The sequence below is a fragment of the Dipodomys merriami genome, unplaced genomic scaffold (assembly GCF_024711535.1).
Source record: "Dipodomys merriami isolate MVZ:Mamm:240054 unplaced genomic scaffold, mDipMer1.0.p SCAF_6, whole genome shotgun sequence".
NCBI classification, from domain to species: domain Eukaryota; kingdom Metazoa; phylum Chordata; class Mammalia; order Rodentia; family Heteromyidae; genus Dipodomys; species Dipodomys merriami.
Window position 1 is genome coordinate 55,454,241 of NW_027206179.1, and position 19,772 is coordinate 55,474,012.

At 35.4% G+C, this 19,772-nt stretch overlaps 1 protein-coding gene across 3 annotated transcripts in view; it reads right to left on the minus strand.

The window, feature by feature from the left end:
* The window catches only part of Cog6 (component of oligomeric golgi complex 6), a 60,672-nt gene that overhangs the window by 14,094 nt on the left and 26,806 nt on the right, over positions 1–19,772 (minus strand). For 2 of the 3 annotated variants that reach the window (XM_070002909.1, XM_070002911.1), the window contains exons 13-17: positions 17,868–17,985; positions 5,476–5,607; positions 4,853–5,020; positions 2,377–2,484; positions 869–922 (exon numbers count right to left, since the gene is read on the minus strand). In XM_070002909.1, coding sequence (XP_069859010.1) covers positions 869–922; positions 2,377–2,484; positions 4,853–5,020; positions 5,476–5,607; positions 17,868–17,985 — 580 coding nt within the window. The remainder of the gene's footprint in view (positions 1–868; positions 923–2,376; positions 2,485–4,852; positions 5,021–5,475; positions 5,608–17,867; positions 17,986–19,772) is intronic. The other variant, XM_070002910.1, reaches the window with a different exon arrangement.

Genomic DNA, 19,772 nt, shown 5'->3' on the forward strand with positions numbered 1-19,772 from the left:
AGATGAGGTATGGCCAAGCCCTGGTATTGGGGGAAAAAAAGTCTTCAAGAACTACTTATGAAAGTCATACTATTTTTGTGGTGAGCTTTTTAAATACTTAGGACGTGAAGCAGAGCACATTAAGCTTACAGATGCTAGAGGTCTACTTCCAGGAGTAAATGGCATTATCATGAGGATAAGTGCTAAAGGAGGAACATTGATTGCATATCAGTACAAGTTAATGGCTATTGTTGATCATTGTTTTTATTACTATTACCGATAGTTGTATTATCAAAGGGAAATATGATCAAAATGCTCATATATATTTCTCAAAAGATATACATAACTTAAATATCATACAGTAGATCAGTGTATGTATGTATGTATATATACATACACACACGAACATAGCATGTATTTGCAAAGTATGTACTTAAGACATGGAAACATACAAAAAGTGGTGCTCATGCAGAACGAAAGTCTTCACGTGAAAAACAGGCAACAAGAGAGCTCTTGTGCTCAAGAATGATATCTGCATTAAGACAGAAATCCAATTTCTGCTATCATCTCAGAAAGAATCCAGAACTGTAGACTAGGGATCAAGACAGGAGTAAATCTGTGATGTATCACCTAATTTCCTCATCAGCACCTCCTGTTCCTGTTAGGTTAGGAATCCTAAATGAAGACATCCCGAAGAGCAAGAGAGAAGCTACCAGGCTACAGTAGTTTGTCTTGGTCAGACTTGACTAGTAGAAGGAATACATGCTTATTATTTCTGAACTCACTGTGAACACAGTGTATCAAGGGGATAAAAATTATCACCTGTGAAAAAATAAGAAAAAAAGGAAATATAAATTAAAATTTTTTCTTCTTAAATTTATGTACTTACCATTGCAGCCTTCAATGCACCAGAATCTAAGCTAGGTAAATTAGCTAAAGGGCCCTATTAAAAAGAAAAAGAAAAAAAAAAGAAAAACAAGATGTAAATATGGGGACACTCATTCTCATTCAGTTAAGTAACAGGAGTTGTCTGGATCTGGACAACTCATATTTCAGTACTTTCTAAAGAACTCAAATGCCACCTTCAAGAACAGCTACTATAATCTCGAGAAGAAGCACAGTAGATCTATTAACAGTGAAAGTACCATGATTTTCTCATGAGCCAGAAAAAGAAGGCAATGCAGCATCTGGTAGATGCCAGTGACACATGGAAGATGAAGAGCTTTATTTTGATAACTGGAAAATACAAATAGTAACAGAATTGGTTCCTATTGGTGTAAAATTGTTTACTTTAGCAAAAGAAAATAATTTAAAAAACTGTGGATTTTGAGAAATATATTTAAGTGTTTTTGCCTGTCATTTGAAAGACTTATTTGCTATTAAAGGAAGTGTCCTGAAGCTAGGTGCTGTTGGCTCATGCCTATAATACTAGATACTTAAAAGGCTGAGATCTGAGGATCACATGGTTCAAAGCCAGCCTGGGCAGGAAAGTCTGCAAAACTCTTTTCTCCAATTAACCAGCAAAAAGTTGGAAGTGGAGCTGTGTGGGTCAGGTGGTAGAGTGCTAGCTTTGAGTGAAAAGGCTAAAGTGCCCAGGCCCCAAGTTCAACCCTCAGGACTGACACACAAAAAAAAAAAAGAAAAAAAGAAAGATTGTGGCCTAGGAGTTTAACTACAGCACATATTGGACACAAAAACTAGTATCTTTCTTCTAATGATTTAATGATTACAATTCTTCCCCTTCCTTGTCACCCTTCCCCCTCGTTCTCTCTTTCATTCTTTTAGCAGGGTATGTATTCCAGGCTGGCCCAGAGCTGACTATATAACTTAGTCTGCTCTTAAACTTAGAATCTTCCTAGCACCTGCCTTCGAACTACTGGGATTATAGGCATGTACAACCACATTTGGCAGAATCTATTCATCGGTTAGCTAAAAATGACAACTATTTTTTTTCAATTTAAAAAACTTTATTTTTTTTTAAACAAAGGATTCCCCACTTGGGATGAAAATATATCTGGTTAAGTACAAAATATAGTCTTAAAATCATACAAAAGATATACAATTAAAAATAGACAACTATTTTTTAAAATACCAGTATGAACCTCCTTTTCACATTTTCTGATACTAATTTATTTCATTTTTTTCAGACAAAAGTCTTTGTATTTGGGGGTACTCTGCTATATCTCAGTCATCTAAGAACTATATGTGTATCATCTCACTTTATGTTTAGAACAACCCTATGACAAAGATATTAGCCCCAATCTGGGGATGAGAAGACAGACTCAGAGGGTTAAGTCACTTTCTCAAGAAGTAAGTGGCTGAGTCAAGATTCAAACCTAGAGTCCAGCTCTAGCCATGCTCTAGCTGGCATAGATCTCAAATTATGTGTGTGCTCACCTGTTCAGGTTTATGTTGCTGTACAGTATTGTAGATATAACTCAAGCCTGCTCTAGTTAAAACATAAGAGGCTTGCTCGTTTATAAGCGTGTCCAGATGTGCTTCAATCTAAAATAAAACACAGCAGAGAGAAAACATTTAAAAGAAGAATGAAGAACATAATGAGAGCAGCAGCCCACCCTGAAGGCTGGGCTCCTAATCCTAGATTGTTCCGTAGAGTGGCTCAGATGGTAGGGCACAGGAGGCTTCTGCACAAAGGCTTTCATCCCCAACAGAGGAGGTCCTCCTGCGAAAGGAGGACAAAGTCTTATTGAAAAAAAAAATCACAATCAAGGAGAACTCCAGGACTAGTGACTGGCCAAAGAAATGAGATTGTGCCTCTACTTAAAAGCAGAACACAAACAGAAACAACATAAACAATGGGCTGCAAGAAGTAAATCTGGCCAGTGGGAAGCTTGAGGGGCCTGACATCCCATCCTCCTGGTGCATCTTGTTATATGAACTGCCCCCACATCGGATCAGACATTTGTAGAAGCCTGGAAGAAAGCAGCCAGAGTCTTCCCAAGGATAAAGCAGGGCCAGCTGAACCCTAGACAAGTTTTATGGTAAGAAATGGCCTAAAATCTGGCTGGAATATGAGTGTATCATGCTCCCTGGCTTCATAGTCTTGGAGGAAACTATATAATGCTAGTGGGAGCATAAGTCAACAATAGAAACTCCCCAAATGGTTAACACATCCATAGAACAAGTAGCCTCCTCCTCCTTAGTTTCAGTCAGCCCTGAAAGGCAGGAGGTCTTCCTTCCAGTCCTCCTCAGGAAGTTGCCCCAGTTTCCCAGTCTGTGCACCAATGGTACGGAGTTCTGTCAACTGCAGTCTGCCAATATCTGAATGCCTGCCTTGCATAAGCAATGCCAATAGCTCCACTTTCCTAGGAAACCAGCTTTCATTTTTTTAAAAATGTAAATGCCTAAAAAAATACAATTAAGACTCCCTATCCATTGGCATCCTTGGAAATCAGAGAAACAAGACAAATAAAGAGAGAACTATTACTGGTAAAAGCAAAATTAGTAGTTTGAAAGAAAAATGGAAGAAAAATTATGAAGAACAAGTATCAAAGAAACAAAGTAGAAGAAGGGTTTAAAGAAAATTAGAAGAGAATCCATGAGATAAAATAAGTCAATGGAGGCTGGGAAGGTGGCTCAGTGGTAAAGCACTTGCCTTGCATGCATGAGGCCCTGGGTTCAAATCCTCAGCACCACATAAGCAAAAAGAAAAAAGCTGGAAGTGGCGCTATGGCTCAAGTGGTAGAGCTCTAGCCTTGAGCTGAAGAGCTGAGGGACAGCACCCAGGCCCAGAGTTCAGGCCCCACGACCGGACCCCCCCCCAAAAAAAAGTCAATGGATAGGAACTTCAGAATATTAAATGAATATATATAAATATAAATAACACATGGGAAGATTATGATTAAAGAATGATATAAAATTTAAATTATATTAAGTGAAGTAAGCCAAGCCCAAAGAAACATAGGTCCCATGGTTTCCCTTATTTGCAATATCTAGTATATGTATGAGTCAAGCAGAAAAGGTCAGATAAGGTGATGTCAGGAAAATGAACCCTAAGATATGTATTTAACTGTTTTTTTTTTTCATGCATTTGTTTCTAACCCATTTATAAGATTATTTCTTTGTTGCTTTGTATGTCCCTCCCCCATAGTATAACCCCTGCTTTCACTGTATTTGATGTCGGTATAATTTGTGGAGGGGAAGGGGAAAACAAATAGTTTAAATAAGGATACAGGTTGACCCGTTGCAACAATGAGAAGTACAAGTTGTCATGTCGAAAACGAACTTTACAACTTTGGTGGGGGGGCGGGGGGGAGATTCGGTGGGGGGGGCAGGGAGAGGCTGGGAAGGGATGGGAAGGGGAAACAAAGGAGGAGGCTGCAATGCTTGATAAGAAATGTATTCATTATCTTGCCCATGTAATTGTAACCCCTCTGTACAGTATTTTCACAATAAAAAATAAATTTAAAAAGAAATAAAAAAATTTTACTGAGTGAAAGGAAAATTGCCTAACACCAATTTCCAAATAAAAATGTATCTACCCCCCCCAAAATGTATCTACCCTGTGTAACACATTCTGCATTAGCTACCTACCTTGAAAACAAAAACATAGCATATTATTCATAGTTCAAAAACATAGCATATTATTCATAGTTCAGAATCTGAAATCTACATACAGCACTGAATAAATATTATAATTAATCAGAAAAAGCTTCCTGGTCTTCATGGTCTGAATCAAGCATCCTAATCATTTCATATCTGGCATCTTTCTCTAAAGCTAAAAGCCAAAATTATATCAACAGATTCATTGGCAATTAGGTCATTGAATTTAGTTCAAGTCTGTAACTTAGAGGTAACCTATGAAGAAAAAATAGATTGTCTCTCAGTGAAGTTATTATGTAGCAACATTTACCTGAAACTGTAGCATTTCCAGACGTCTGTCAGTGAATTCAAACAAAGCTAATGTTGTCTTCATCATGTACAGGGAATTGACCATAAATGTGGCCATGTCAGCTGTGCCCAAATTGCTGGCTGACACTGTACACATCTGGAGAAGAGGATCCAACACACATGATAAAACCTGTAAATAAAAAGTAGAAAATAATGCCTTGGGCTGGGAAGGTGGCTCAGTGGTAGCGTGCTTGCCTTGCATGCATGAGGCCCTGGGTTCAATTCCTCAGCACCACATAAGCAGGCAAAAAAAAAAAAAAAAAAAAAATCTAGCAGAAAATAATGCCTTATTTCCTAATCAGGGACACCATCTTGTGTTCATGGCACTTCAGAGTTACTAGTTACTAAGCTAGAAGGCAGCTAGCTTACAAAAGTATAAGAAAAAGATAAAATAATGCAATGCCCATATAGTTTAAAATGAGCATCACTGAATTAATACTTTATAAAGAACATTGGTTTAGTATCAAAAGAAAATCAGTAAGAAAAGGGGTTGTCCAAAAATATGTGTTATAAATGCCAGCGTCTGAGCAGACTGTACAATACAGGAGCAAAAGAAAGCAATGGCCAAACTGAGTTACAAGATACCTGCACAAAGTCAGCTTGACGAGCATCTAGAGGTATGACCGAAGAATCGTGAGACGCCAGAACTTCACGCAGCAAAGTGAGCGTCTGATTCAGTGCAGAACTTGGTCCAAGATCAGGAGGAGGGAGTTCAACCTAAAGGAGACAATGGTTTATCCACTGTTTGTATTTTTATTTAAATTCTAAAGTATATTAAGACAATTTAGGACAAAACAATTCATATAAAAAATATGTAGTATTGGGTAACATGTTAAAATTTTATAACTTATCAATAGCTGGTTGTGAAATATACCTAATAGCATGGAAAGTGAAACAAGCTTCAGTTAGATTAAGTCATGACCAATGTGACAGTTGTCACTCAACAATTTACAAGACAAGTTATTATTCACTTGACGTGTAAATTATATTTGATATACTTGAAATGACCTGGAGGTTTTGCTTTACTATCATTTTGAGCCCATGTCATTCATTTATTTAGTTATTTAAAGGCAGCAATCTACAAATCACCAGTATCCCCAATCCAGGCTCCCAACTCCACCTCAGGTTCCACCCTCCGGAATCCTGGATCACTGTGTTTAGGTGAGGGTCTAAGAATGAGTCTTTCATTGAGACAGGAGTCTCAGAAGGCAGGTCCATAGCCACACTTTGCAGCATGACACAGAAATGCTGTAGATATCATTACAATAGGAGCTCTGGAGTTACATTAAGTTTGAATTCTGTATCTACCAATTAGTAGTCACAGGACTTTAAGAAGGTTACTGACCCCCTCAGCAACTGAGAGGGATTCTGTCAAGATTACATGGAATTGTTACACCTAAACTACTGAGGCTAAGAAGTGCCTTTACTTTCTATTTTTCAATTTCTATTATTTTATCCATTATTTTATGTCTTTTTAACAGGCGGAAAAAAGCCCACAAAATGTATTGGATTCCAAAGGCATGAGAGTGTTAGGCTTTGACTATATTTTTAAAACCATTTTCACAGTGAAATTTTGTAAACTGAACAGTATTTGGTAATTAGAAGTCTGCGTAAACTCTATATCTATGTCTAGCAAAGAGCAAAGCACAATAATTTTTAAAAATAAATTGATTTTTTAAAGATTGCTGCTCATATAAAATGTAGTGAAATCAGTAAAAATGGCAAAGTGGAAATGCTCTTCACTTTATTAAGAACAAAAAATTATGAGATGTGAACAAATCAAATATGAGCCATGACAGAAAAAGAACCAATAGCAATTCTGCCTGATAGGTCAAGACAGTGGGCCTCCTAGACAAAGCCTAAATGTGTTTCAAGAACCATACTGAGGAACAAAAGGAAAGTATTAAAATAATGTCTCTACAAATACAGAATGTTAATAGCTAAAAGTTGTTGACCCATTGTAACAATGAGATGTATAAGACACTATGTTGAAAACCAACTTTACAACTTTGGATGGGGGAGGGAGGAGTTGGGGAGGTAGGAAGGGGAAAAACAAAGGAGGGGGTAACAATGCTCAGTAGAAGTATACTCATTACCTTACTCATGTAACTGTAACACCTCTGTACAGTGTCTTTACAAACCATATAGATAGATAGATAGATATAGATATAGATATCTATATATGTATATATCAGCATGGAAACAGAAATGCCAAATAAAAGAAAGATTCTTTAAAAAAAAAAAAAGAAGAAGAAAACAAAAGAAATCTTACTACAAGTGATTTACAGTAAATTTAATCAGGATAAATAATCCATAAGTTTTTTGTTGTTGTTGTTTTGTTTTGGCAGTCCTAGGGTTTGAACTCAGAGCCTGGGTACTATCTTTGAGCCTCTTTGTGATCAAGGCTAGCACTCTACCACAGCACCACTTCTGGCTTTTTTAATTAGTTTATTAAGATAGGAGACTCACAGGGACTGTTCTGCCCAGACTGGCTTTGAACTGTGTGATTCTCAGATCTCAACCTCCTGAGAAGCTAGGATTAAAGGTGTGAACCACTAGCTCCCAGCTAATAATGAATGATTTTAAAGGTAGGTCACAGTTGAGATGATCTAGTCTGAGCAGCAGAGAGAAAATGAATAAAAATGAAACAGGTCTGAAAATCTAAGCACTAATGGGAATTACAAAAAGAGGACCAAAATGAGTGGACAGAATATTTGAAAAAATATTGGTAGACATCTTTCCAAATTTGATGAAGAACATTCACCTAAACATTCAAGAAGTTGACTAAATTCCATGTTGGATAAATTCACAATGATAGACACCTAATAATATCAAACTGTCAAAAACAGAGAATGTTGAAAGCAACCAAAAAGAATTCATGAGATAAATAGATTTCCACTAAGATGAAAAACTGACTTTTCATTAGGCTGAGTAACACATATTCAAGAGTTAAGAAAGCAAGCTGCCAACTAAGAATTTTGTATGTAGTATGAGTATTTTAAACACTGAAAGAGAAATTAAGCTGTGAGCAATAAACAAGAACAAAAAGTTTACAGTGCTCTACAAAAAACTACTAGAAAGGAACTGGACACTAGGTAGCCACTCAGTTAATACGGATAAAGAACAACTGTAACGGTTCCAAAGAGGTAATTATTAAGATAGCATTAGTAACTTTTGTTGTGACTAATTATTTCTCTGATTGAAAACACAGCTCTAGGAAGCAAGGATTATAAACATGCACTGATGGACATACAATGTAGTGAGGAGATACAGTTTAGATTTAAATATAGAAACAGGCTGAAAGTAAAAGGATAAAAAAGATATAGCATGCGGAAAGTATTAAAATAATGTCTCTACAAACATATATATATATGCAAACATATAAGTATATATATATATATATATATACACACACACACACATACACAATGGAATTTAACTTGTTTCTTATAAAGAATGATTTTGTACCATTTGTAAAGAAATGGAAAGACATGGAAAAAGTTATGTTAAATCAGTCTCAGAGAGACAAAGGATGCATGTTTTCCCTTATATGTGGAAGCTAGATTTAATATACACTTGTTAGTAAATACACTGGGTGTGTACATGCAAGTGTATACAATTATATTAACTGAAATATGGTAGGTTCAAGGGAGAACTTAGTGTAATGTCTTAGAAAGGCAAAGTCAAACTTTAGTAAAATAAAATACGAGGAGGCGGGTATTCAAAACAAGTGGGGAGGGGGGCCAAGGGGCAAATAAAGAGGAATAGAGAGGCAGAATGCAGTCAAGAATCCAATGTATATCCTACAAAACTAGGATGAGGGAAGGAATGTGTAAGAGAGGCATGGGTGAGAATGTTGAAAAGGGTTGACACTGATTAAAATAAAGCCAGCCCAGGCAGGAAAGTCCGTGAAACTCTTATCTCCAATAAACACTCAGAAAACCAGAAGTGGCACTGTAGCTCAAGTGGTAGAGCGCTAGCCTTGAGCTGAAGAGCTGAGGGACAGAACCCAAGCCCAGAGTTCAGGCCCCACGACCGACAAAAAAAAAAAAAGATTGTATTCATGAACTGCTTTGTTAAATAGTAACTCCTTTGTACAACTAATTTAAAAAAGGCTAAAAAAAATGTAACTTGCCAATAACCAAGAGAAAGCTGGAATAACTACAGTAATAATTTGTCTAATACTGACAAAACAGACTTTTACAATACAATTTATTACTAGAAACAAAAAAAGAAGTTTTATAATGATAAAAGGGTCAACACATGATAAGTATATAGCAATTGTAAATATGTGCATCTAACAATGGTACATAAAAATACATAAATACACAGCTGCCAAAACTGAAGGGAAAATATTTTCTGTAGTCAAGAAATAATTATCTTAAGTACCACCATTCATACAGTTTTGTTACATTTTCTTCTATTATATTAAAATAAATTTGAACTAAAAAATTTCAGAATGTCACCCCATCTTTATAAAAATATTCCATCCATTCATATTTTAATGAAATATTTAGAATGTTAGTAAATTGATGGTTATGGTGGTTAATATGCAAGGCTTTTGGTTGTTTTTACTTTCATCTTTATGTTAGTCTAAGTGATTAAGATATGTACATGAGTTTAGGACATGAATATCAGTTACAGAAAAATAACAGTGATTCCTGTCTCTTCAAAACTAATGAATTACAGCCAAGTTATTAATAAGAGAAAATTTGAGTGACAAGACAGAGGTAATTTTTGTGGCTTGAAAAATCAACTTTTCATTTCATAGAAGTCAATGCATGAATAATTTAAAATTTGCAATTATATATAAAAGTTTTGGCTATGTATTTATGCATATGCATAGGTAATATAAACTGAATAGAAGATACTAACAAAAAAACTACTCAATGGATTTCTTTCCTAAGCATACATTGGTAAGATTTGTCCATAATCTTAAACTCAGCATTTAGAAGTAGGCAGCTACACAAACCAAAGCAAGCAGGTTCATTTGTGTTCTAATTTTCCAACACTTCTCTTAAGAAGAAAAAAAAGGAGTCATCAAGAATTTAACAGATCAGGCTAGGAAGGTGGCTCAGTGGTAGAGTGCTTGTCTTGCATGCATGAGGCCTTGGGTTCTATTCCTCAGTACCATATAAGCAGAAAAAGCCAGAAGTGGAGCTGTGGCTCAAGTGGTAGAGCGCTAGCCTTGAGCTGAAGAGCTGAGGGTCAGTGCCTAGGCCCAGAGTTCAGGCCCCACGACTGACCAAAAAAAAAAAAAAAATAACAGATCTTGGAGGGGGGAGGTATAGAACTCTAATACAACTACATGCTTAGTTCTTAGACAGTAAATATATAAATTTCTACTCTAATTTATAAAATATAGTTTCCTTTGGAAGCAAAACTGGAGAGCAGTAGTAAAAATCTTAGGTAATAATGGGAGAAAGTTAATTTTATTTGTATACCTTTTGAAGTCTTTTAGAGCTATTAAAATTTAAAGCAAAAGTTCCCATCTTGCCATAATTCTACTTAACTTACTTCATTCAACAAAGTGCTATTCTATGAGGCAGTTTTACACTGGTATAGGCCAGAAACTTTTTAAAGCAAACTAGTAATTATTGGAAGTAATCACATAAACAAAGCTTAATCTACAGTAAACACAGAAAATCTGAAGAGAAGAAATATCAGGTGGAATGAAACAAATTCACTTCATTTTAATATCATCTGATTAGAAAACTCATTTCTAATGGGTAAACTTGTAAGAAACAAGTGTATTTCTTTTGAAGTTCTTCCTACACAATTTATGTTCCTGTACTGTTTTTTGTAGCTGCATATAAGGTTATGGAACACAAACACTAAAATTAATTGGACTTTATGACTTAGAGAATCCATAACAAGTACAGGAACCATCAAATCAAGTCTTATAAGCCTCACACACTACAATAATCATACCCAAATTCCTATGTGCTTTAAGCTGTGCAGGCAGAATATCTAAATTTAGTCACAATTTGCTTCCTTAGAAATCAGTATGCAACAGCAGTGTGGCTGAGAGAGAAAGAAATAGCTATAGCATTCATTATCACTGCTGCTTGGACCCAGATTTGAGCTAGAAACGAACTTTTTACAGATAAATAAAAAACAATGCAGACAATCTGAAGATTTGTCCTACAAATGAAGTTTTCCCCTTTCTTACAGTGACCCACATTTGGCCCCTTTCTTCTATTTTCATCCCGATCTCTAACTCTCAGATATTCTAAGTAGAGTGGTACCCTGAGGCTGGTCACATCTGACGTAGCATTTACAGCTAGAACTTGTAAGCACCTGTTCAGGATAGTAAACTTTGTTCTCAACATGGCCATACGCCTTGTAAATATGTGTCATGAATGCAAACACATTAATGTTAATACATGGAAACAAAACATGTATTATATTCAAACATACTCTTTTTGTTGTTACTGTTGTATTTAAATCCAATGAACAGAATTGCTAAAGTAATTTGGGAAAGTGCCTTCATTTCAATAGACTTTAGACTTCTTATTTCAGGGATTTTATTCATGACTCATCTTTCTGTGTTTTACATAAATATTTAATGAAAAAAATTTACCATGTTCATAAAACCATGGACATAAAACATATACATGTGCAAAATTACTACCATTAAGATATTAATTTCTCTGAATTAATCTATAGATATAATACATTTTCACTCAAAATTTAATATGCACTTTTTTTTTTTTTGGTCAGTCATGGGCTTGAACTCAGGGCCTGGGCACTGTCCCTCAGCTATTCAGTTCAAAGCTAGCGCTCTACCCCTTGAGCCACAGGGCTATGTCCCGTTTTTAGGTGGTTTATTGGAGATAAAGTCTCATGGACTTTCCTGCCCAGGTTGAATTTGAACTACGATCCCCAGATCTCAGCCTCCTGAGTAGCTAGGATTACAGGTGTGAGCCACCGGTGCTTGGCTGCATTTTTTTTGACAAGCTGATTTTAAAATACATATGGAACTGCAGAGGATATAGCCAATGCAATGTTATACAAAAAAAAAAAAAAAAAAAAAAACAACTAACAACACAAACAAACTGAAAAATTTGCATATAACAGACACCAAAGCTGTGAAGCAATTAAGTGATTGTAGGATTAGTGCCAGGATAGAAAAACAAATCTAGGAAGCAAACTCACATGCATGATCATGTGATATATGGCAAAGATTCAATGGGAAAAAAAGACCTTTACAATGAATGGTATTAGACCAAGTATATTAGCCATAAGGAAAAGCATCAATCTTAACTTCTACCTCATACCATAGTGAAAAATTACTTTGAGATAGATCAAACACTTGACTGTGGAAGCTAAAATACTCAAGATTTTTAGAAAAAAAAAATTGGAAGAATATCCTCATGACCCTATGTTAGGCAAAGATTTTTTTAAAACAGATCATAAAATGAATTAACTATAAAAGATTAGTACACAGGGCTAGTTAAAAGTGAAGTACTTTCATTTATCAAAATATAGCATTAAGTGGGTGAAAAGACACTCTGAAATATGGCAGAAAATGTTCAGAATACTAACTATTCCATAAAGGGATTATATCCATACATATCGTACTAAGTCCTCATAAAAGAGTATAACCATTAATAAAAATATGAAAATTACTTATTACATTAGCTCTAACCTATAATCTGCTTGAGATGTGGCGATGGGAGGACCACAGTTCAAGACAGGCTCAGACAATAACCAATGGTTGTGGGCTCCGTGGCTCTTCCTGTTACCCCAGCTATGAGGAAGCCCAATTGCTGGTGCAGTGGTGCAAACATCATCACAAGCACTGTGTGGAAGTGCAACAGGAAGAGTGCAGCACAGTCCCAGGTATAAATCAAGACCCTAACTTGGAAAACAGCCAACACAAAAAGGGACTCTCCAGTCCAGGCCTGGCTCAAGTGGAAGAGTGCCTGTCTTGCAAGCTTGAAGCCTGAGTTTAAGCCTAGTATTACCAGAAAAATCCAAGTTACAAACAAATGAGATATTACCATATACTTTTCAAAATGGCTAAAAGTAAAAAAAAATCTAAAACTATCAAGGACCTGAGTTGGTCAATCAGATCACCTAGACAGAGGCCATTTATCAGGATACACACAACAGTATTCAGCAAACGGTGTGTACAGGAATATTCATAGAGCTATATTTACAATATCCAAACCTGGATACTACCCAAATGACAACCAATAACAGAAAGGGTCAATAAACTATAATGAATTATACAATGGTTAAAAAATGAATATGATCACAGTACATGGATATATATTGTTATCACAATGAAATTCCTTTGTGTAATTAATATACACTGATAAAATTAAAAACAAAACTACTGAACATTCAAGATTAATGAATCTCACAGATACAATATTAAATTAGAGCCAATTAAAGTACACATGGTCTGAGTCTGGTTAAATAAAGTTAAATAACAAGAAAAACAGCAGACAGTCAAACAGTGATTTAGCCTGAGGAAGTACTGACTGAAACCAGCTTGTAGAAGATCTGAGGTGTGAGCGCTATTTATATCTTGGTAGGGGTGATAGTTAATGAGCATATTCAAACATAAAATATTCAGTGAGCCATGTACTTAAGGATTGTATGCTTTAAGATCTATCTTCATTCGGTACCCAAAATTAATAAAAAAAAAAAGCAACCACTAATAATTCTTAATGCTTAAGAGTTTAATGAAAATCATATGATTCTATGTATACTTCCCAAATGACAAAGTTCAGATAGGAAGAAAAAATTCACATTTGAAAACATTTGGTCTAGTGAAGACATCATCCTCTACACAAGACTCTCTCTTGTAAGTAGGCAGAGATCACCATGGAGAATCCTAGGTACTTTGTACTCCTATTGGAGTATGGGTACTCTAAGTTTACGACAAGAAAATGATAAAAAAAAAAAAAAAAAAAAAAAAAAAAAAAAAAAGATCACCATAAAAAAAACTGCAAAAGGTATACAAGGTATTCAAATTTTCTGTTCCACAGAGTCTGAGAAGACCTCTTTCCCTCTGAATCAAAAACTAAAAACAAACGCAAAGCAACCAAGAAAACTTTCCTGTTTTTAAGTTTCCTAGTTCTGTGCTTAGATTGCTTTTGCTCTATGTTCTAGTAATAACTAATAGGTGAAAATGAAACTTTTAAATTAGCAACACTGGCCGAGATAAATTTAAGAGTCCAAACTAATGTTTATCTGAAATAATGTTAACAGCATTCTCACTGCAAAATATTTCCTTTGTTTTTTTTCCCCCCTCCAGGCAGAACAGTCCACTAGGAATAATGTAAAACTCAGAACTGTTCAATTAGAACAGGACTGCTCACATTTTAATGAGCACAGTTAAAATGCAGATTCTGACTCAGCAGGGTTGGACATATGCATGTCTAACAACTTCCTAGGTTATGCCCACGCTGTTCTTCCAAATACACACTTGGAGTGGTAAAAAGAGGCTACACAGTAACATTTCTAGAATTTAAATTGCAATTTCTTAAAAGATCACTTAGGTTTTTGTCGGCAGACTGAGCAGATGGATTATGTTGTTAATTTGACATGATCCACGAACTTCATTTTTTCATTTTGAATGATTCTGTCTTCTTTACATTAGGTATGGTATATTCAAGTGTATGTCTTCAGAAAGGGAGGGTGCAGAACTCAAAGGAAAAGGGTGGAAAAGGGCAGCAGTGGAGCTCACTAGACATGGATGAAAGTGAACTATAAAACTCGTAGGTGGAGACAGGAGGGAGGGACTGAGAGTAAAGGAACAGAAGACACTGTATAAAAAGAAATGTGCTCATTATCTGACTCATGTAATTGTAATCCCTCTATATATTACCTCTATAGTAACAATAAAGTAAATTAATAATAATAAAAATGTATATCAACAAAAGCTGCTTTGGGTGTTTGCTAATGAAGAACATTCTACAATGCCTGTTGTTTTCTTAAGGTCAAAATCATGTTAAAGAAAGGAAAGTAGTTTATAAGCAGTGAAATAAGGCAATTATATAGTTCTTATTAAAAATTGTGTCATTAAAATTAGAGAAAGGAAAATATTTTTGAAGGAATCTGAAATGCAACACCTAAGTTACAAAACAAATCATAATCCAACCTCAATTTAATGTTAAAATATATCTAAATACATAAGTATGATTTTAGTTTCTTGTTCTTCCTCTTTTTTGTGGTGCTGGGGTATATGGGTCTACCACTTGAGATGCATCCCCAGCCCTCTTCTCCTCTGCTATTTCCTCTAGTTATGTCTCATTTTTGCCCTGTGGCTGGACTTAGACCATGATGCTCCAACCACTGACATGAAGGGATGACAGGTATTGGCTACCCATGCCCAGCTAGATGAGGTTTTGCTAACTTTTTTCCAGGCTGGCCTCCAACTGTGATCTTCCCTATTTCTGCTTCCCATGTAGCTGGGATTACGGGCTGAAACCAGCATTCATGGTGATATTATGCAATTTCTGAGAAAAATATTTTCCGGGTTCAAATTCTACAGCAATGAGAATCAAAACAATAATGATCACAGCTATAAATTCACATGAGCTTCAGTATTAGTGTTTAATTTAGTATTAAATAGATGGAAAATAAAATAAAGGGAAAAATGAATGGATAAATGGATAAATATTCCTGAAATATAACTAACATCCTGACCTCTCAGAATGGACAAAATTAAACTTCAAGTAGATTAAAAAATTTGATATAAAAGAAAAACCACACAAATATTTAAGAACATTTAACTTACTACATTTGCTGAATAACTCATAATCCACCCTAACTCTATTATCAAGTTACATCCTAAATGTATTCTCTTATGAGGAAGTTTTCAAACTTGGCATATTTTCAAGAGAGAAACAAAGGGTTAAAACTTTGGATTTTATTATAAAAATATTAAAAGTTGATGTGTCATAAAAGACTATAGGCAAATTTAAGAAGCAAAGGGTAATATGGAAGAAATACATACATACAAACATACATATGCTTTACAGAACTAATATTCTGACTGTGTAAATACCAGAAATCAAAATTTTTGAGCACTGCTAAGAAATGTACATTCTCAGTTCCAGGAAAATGAAAAATCTGCTTATGGGTGAAGTACAGTTTCCGTTCTGACACATTCTGTTTGTTTCTTGTACTGAGAATGCCACCTGTTTTATCTCCTTCAACTTTCAAAATCCTACATGAAGTTTTCTCTGGAGAGCTTCCTCTCTGTAAAGGTAGAACACTGTACATGTAGATTAGTACATGTATGTCTCCTCTTGTACTAATAACGTTCCCTAGGCACAGCAATCATTTATTTGATCATTTTCCACTAAAGAAGTAGCAAATTCAGGTCAACAGACCTTGAGCCTTTATATTCTCATCACACTAGGGAGTCAGGAAGTAGAGTCTATTAAGGTTTCTACAAGCTTCGGAAAGTTAGGATTGTCCAGGTACACTGAATTAGATGGTTACTCTTCTCTTCTACACTATTCTATATTACAAAGTATCAACAGACTACTACAATAAAAAAAAAAAAAAGAAAGGAAAAGAAGAAAAACAGCCAGGTGCTGCATGGCTCACTCATGTAATACCAGCTAATCCAGAGGGTTGAGATCTGGGGATCAAAGTTCAAAGCCAGCCCCAACAGTAAGGTCCATAAGATTTTTATCTCCAATTTACCACTAAAAAGAGCTGGAAGAGAAGCTGTGGCTCAAGTGGTAGTTTACTAGATTTGAGCAAAAAAGCTCAGAAGCAGCGCCCAGGCCCTAAGTTTGGAAAAGTAATGAAAAGAAAAGAGAAGGAAAGAGAAGAAAGGAGAAGAGGGAAAGAAGAGGACGAGATAAGGAAGAGAAGAAAACCACAACAAAGTAACCATGATGTATTATTGAAAACTTTGAGTCCTTAGATCTGAACAAAAATGAAGAATCTGATCATTATAGAGACTGATTCCTCAGGTCCTGTCATAGTACCTTACTCACCTTAGAATATTACATTTTTCATGATTGTGTTTGTGTTTGGTTTTGGTTTTGGTTTTTGCTTTTGTCAGTCATGGGACTTAAACTCTGGGCCTGGGTGCTGTCCCTCAGCTCTTCAGCTCAAGGTTAGTGTTCTACCACTTGAGCCAGTTTTTCTGGTGGTTAACTGGAGTTTCACAGACTTTCTTGCTGGGGCTGACTTTGAACTGCTATCCTCAGCTCTCAGGCTCCTGAGTAGCTAGGATTACAGGCATGAGCCACCAGTGGCCGGCATGTGTTATTTTTTTATGGGGTATTTTTCCTTGTTTCTATCCACTATTATAATATATAATGCAGAGGAGCATACATTTCTGACAGCTTTTTCTGGAAATATAGGTGTGACTAAAGTGGCAGAGCGCCATCCTTGAGGAGAAAAAGCCAAACGAGAGCATGAGGCCCTGAGTTCAAGTGCCTATACTGGCACACCAAAAAATGAGGAAGGAAGGAAGGAAGGAAGGAAGGAAGGAAGGAAGGAAGGAAGGAAGGAAGGAAGGAAGGAAGGAAGGCAGGGAAGGAGGGAGGGAGGGAGGGAGGGAGGGAGGGAGGGAGGGAGGGAGGGAAGCAGGGAGAGAGGAAAGGAAGGAAGGAGGGAGAAAAGGAAAAGAAAAAAAAACAGAAAAAAATCTTTTCCCACGGTTTTCAAGTTTTCAAGCCATGTTGGAACCTTATTGGTCATCCAAACACTGTTTGTTTGGTTTAGTTCAACTGTTTTGGCTACAAATAGTGAAACTAGGGCTTAAGATTCTTTCTCCAGTTATGACTCAGTTACATAATTCCAGGAAGACAGACTGTAAGTTTACATCTAGTAAGTTGCTGCAATAAGAAATTTGTTGGTTTTAAGAATTAAAAAAAAAAAACACTTACAGAATGAGAAAAAATCATCAACCAATGTAAACACATTGAAGCAACATCTTCAAATGTGAAAGATTTATAATCACATAGGTTAAGAGATGCAGTTTGCAAACATACCTTATCCATCAGTTTACTTGCATGAAGACTCAAGCTATTGAAGAATATTTTTTTGCTTAGCAAATGCATTTCTTCAATAGTAGTCAATAAAGTAGTTGCACTATTTCCAACAATGCCACTAAGAGCAAAGAACATTTTAGGTTACAAAATGGAGACGAAAACAATTCCAATTCTTTGACTACAAAGCTTTAAGAACATGTAGATTTAAATAAAAGAATTTATGTAGAATACAATGTATAAATTAAAAACAAAAGTCAGAAGGTTTTATTGTTGTTGTTTGGTTAAGTAATCAAAACAAGAAAAGAAAAAGAAAACTCAATAGGTTGAGCATTCTTATTTTAAGAATCCAAAAATGTGAAAAAAAATAAATGAACTCATTATCTTGCCCATATAATTGTAACCCCTCTGAACAGTATTTTCAGAATAAAATATATATATTTAAAAAAATGTGAAAAAGTTACAATATCTGAAACTTTTTGAGCATTGCAATATCTGTTAAAAATGTTTCATTGGAATGAATCAAGAAAATTATATATATGGGAATTCTATGCCTCCATCAGAAAGAATGACATCGCCTCATGTTAGGAAATGGAAAGACTTGAAAAAAAATGTACTAAGTGAAGTAAGTCAGGCCTAAAGAAACACAAGTCTCATGGCTTCCCTTATTTGCAATAACTAGTATATGTCTGGGACAAGCAGAAAAGGTCAAAAGCTATGTACATCTGACCAGATAAGATGATGTTAAGTGAAATGAACCCCAAGATAGGGACACAAGTGTTTTTTTCTTCCTTGCTATTGTTTCTAACGTATTTATAATATACCACATGATTTTTTTTTTGTTTCTTTGTATGTTCCTCCCTGTTTTCATTGTATTTGATTTCAGTGCCCTGCATCTTGTATATATATACTTCTCTAATTTGGGGAGGGGAAGGGAAAATACAAAATGCTTAAATAGGGATACAGGTTGACCCATTGTAACAATGATATGTACAAGACAGTCTGTTGAAAACAAACTTTATAATTTAGGCGGGGTGGGGGTGTGTGGGGTGGGGGGTGGGAGGAGTATAGTTGTGGAGGTGGGAGGGAAGGGATGGTAGGGGAAAAACAAAGGAGGAGGCAACAATGTTTGGTAGGAAATGTACTCATTACCTTGCTCATGTAACTGTAACCCCTCTGTCCAGTATTTTCACAATAAAAAATGTATTAAAATTTTAAAAATGTTTCATTGTTAAAAATGTTTCAGATTTCACAATGGACTGGCAGAGATTAGGAGATGCTTGACTGGAAAAGCCTATGCACATGTTCTAAAATCAAAAACAAAACCCCCAAACCCACATCTGCAACACTTCTGGTCCCAATTTTGATGAGGGACACTTGATTTGTCCTATGTGTCCAGTATTTCCCAGTCTATTAGCTAAACTACATTAGTACCACCACATGTGGTATGGAAGCCCTTTCGCCATTCTTTCTCTAATACATTACTCTGATTATCCAAGAAGGCATAACTCTAAGGAAGTCATTCTAATAGCTCTACTGTATTAATTAAACAAATTGTATCACGCTGAATTATTCTTTTAATTAAAACTGGTACAGCCTATAATAACATACCTATACATTATGAAGTATCTCCATTTTTATACAACTGCTGAAATAATGGTATATTTGGACTAATTATGAAGATTCTGGTAGCAATTTAAAATAATTAATTATATTAGTACATTCTGCAATAGTTAATTTTGTATTAGAAGGATGTTTTGTAAACACAGACAAAGGGGTTTTCTCAATTTTGCCAAGATCTAGGACAGATATATACATAACAAACATCTCAATTTTGTCTTTGTTCTTCTAATAATAATAATGATTTCAATTTTTTTGTGGGGGAAGTGTTAAAATTCTATAGAAAAT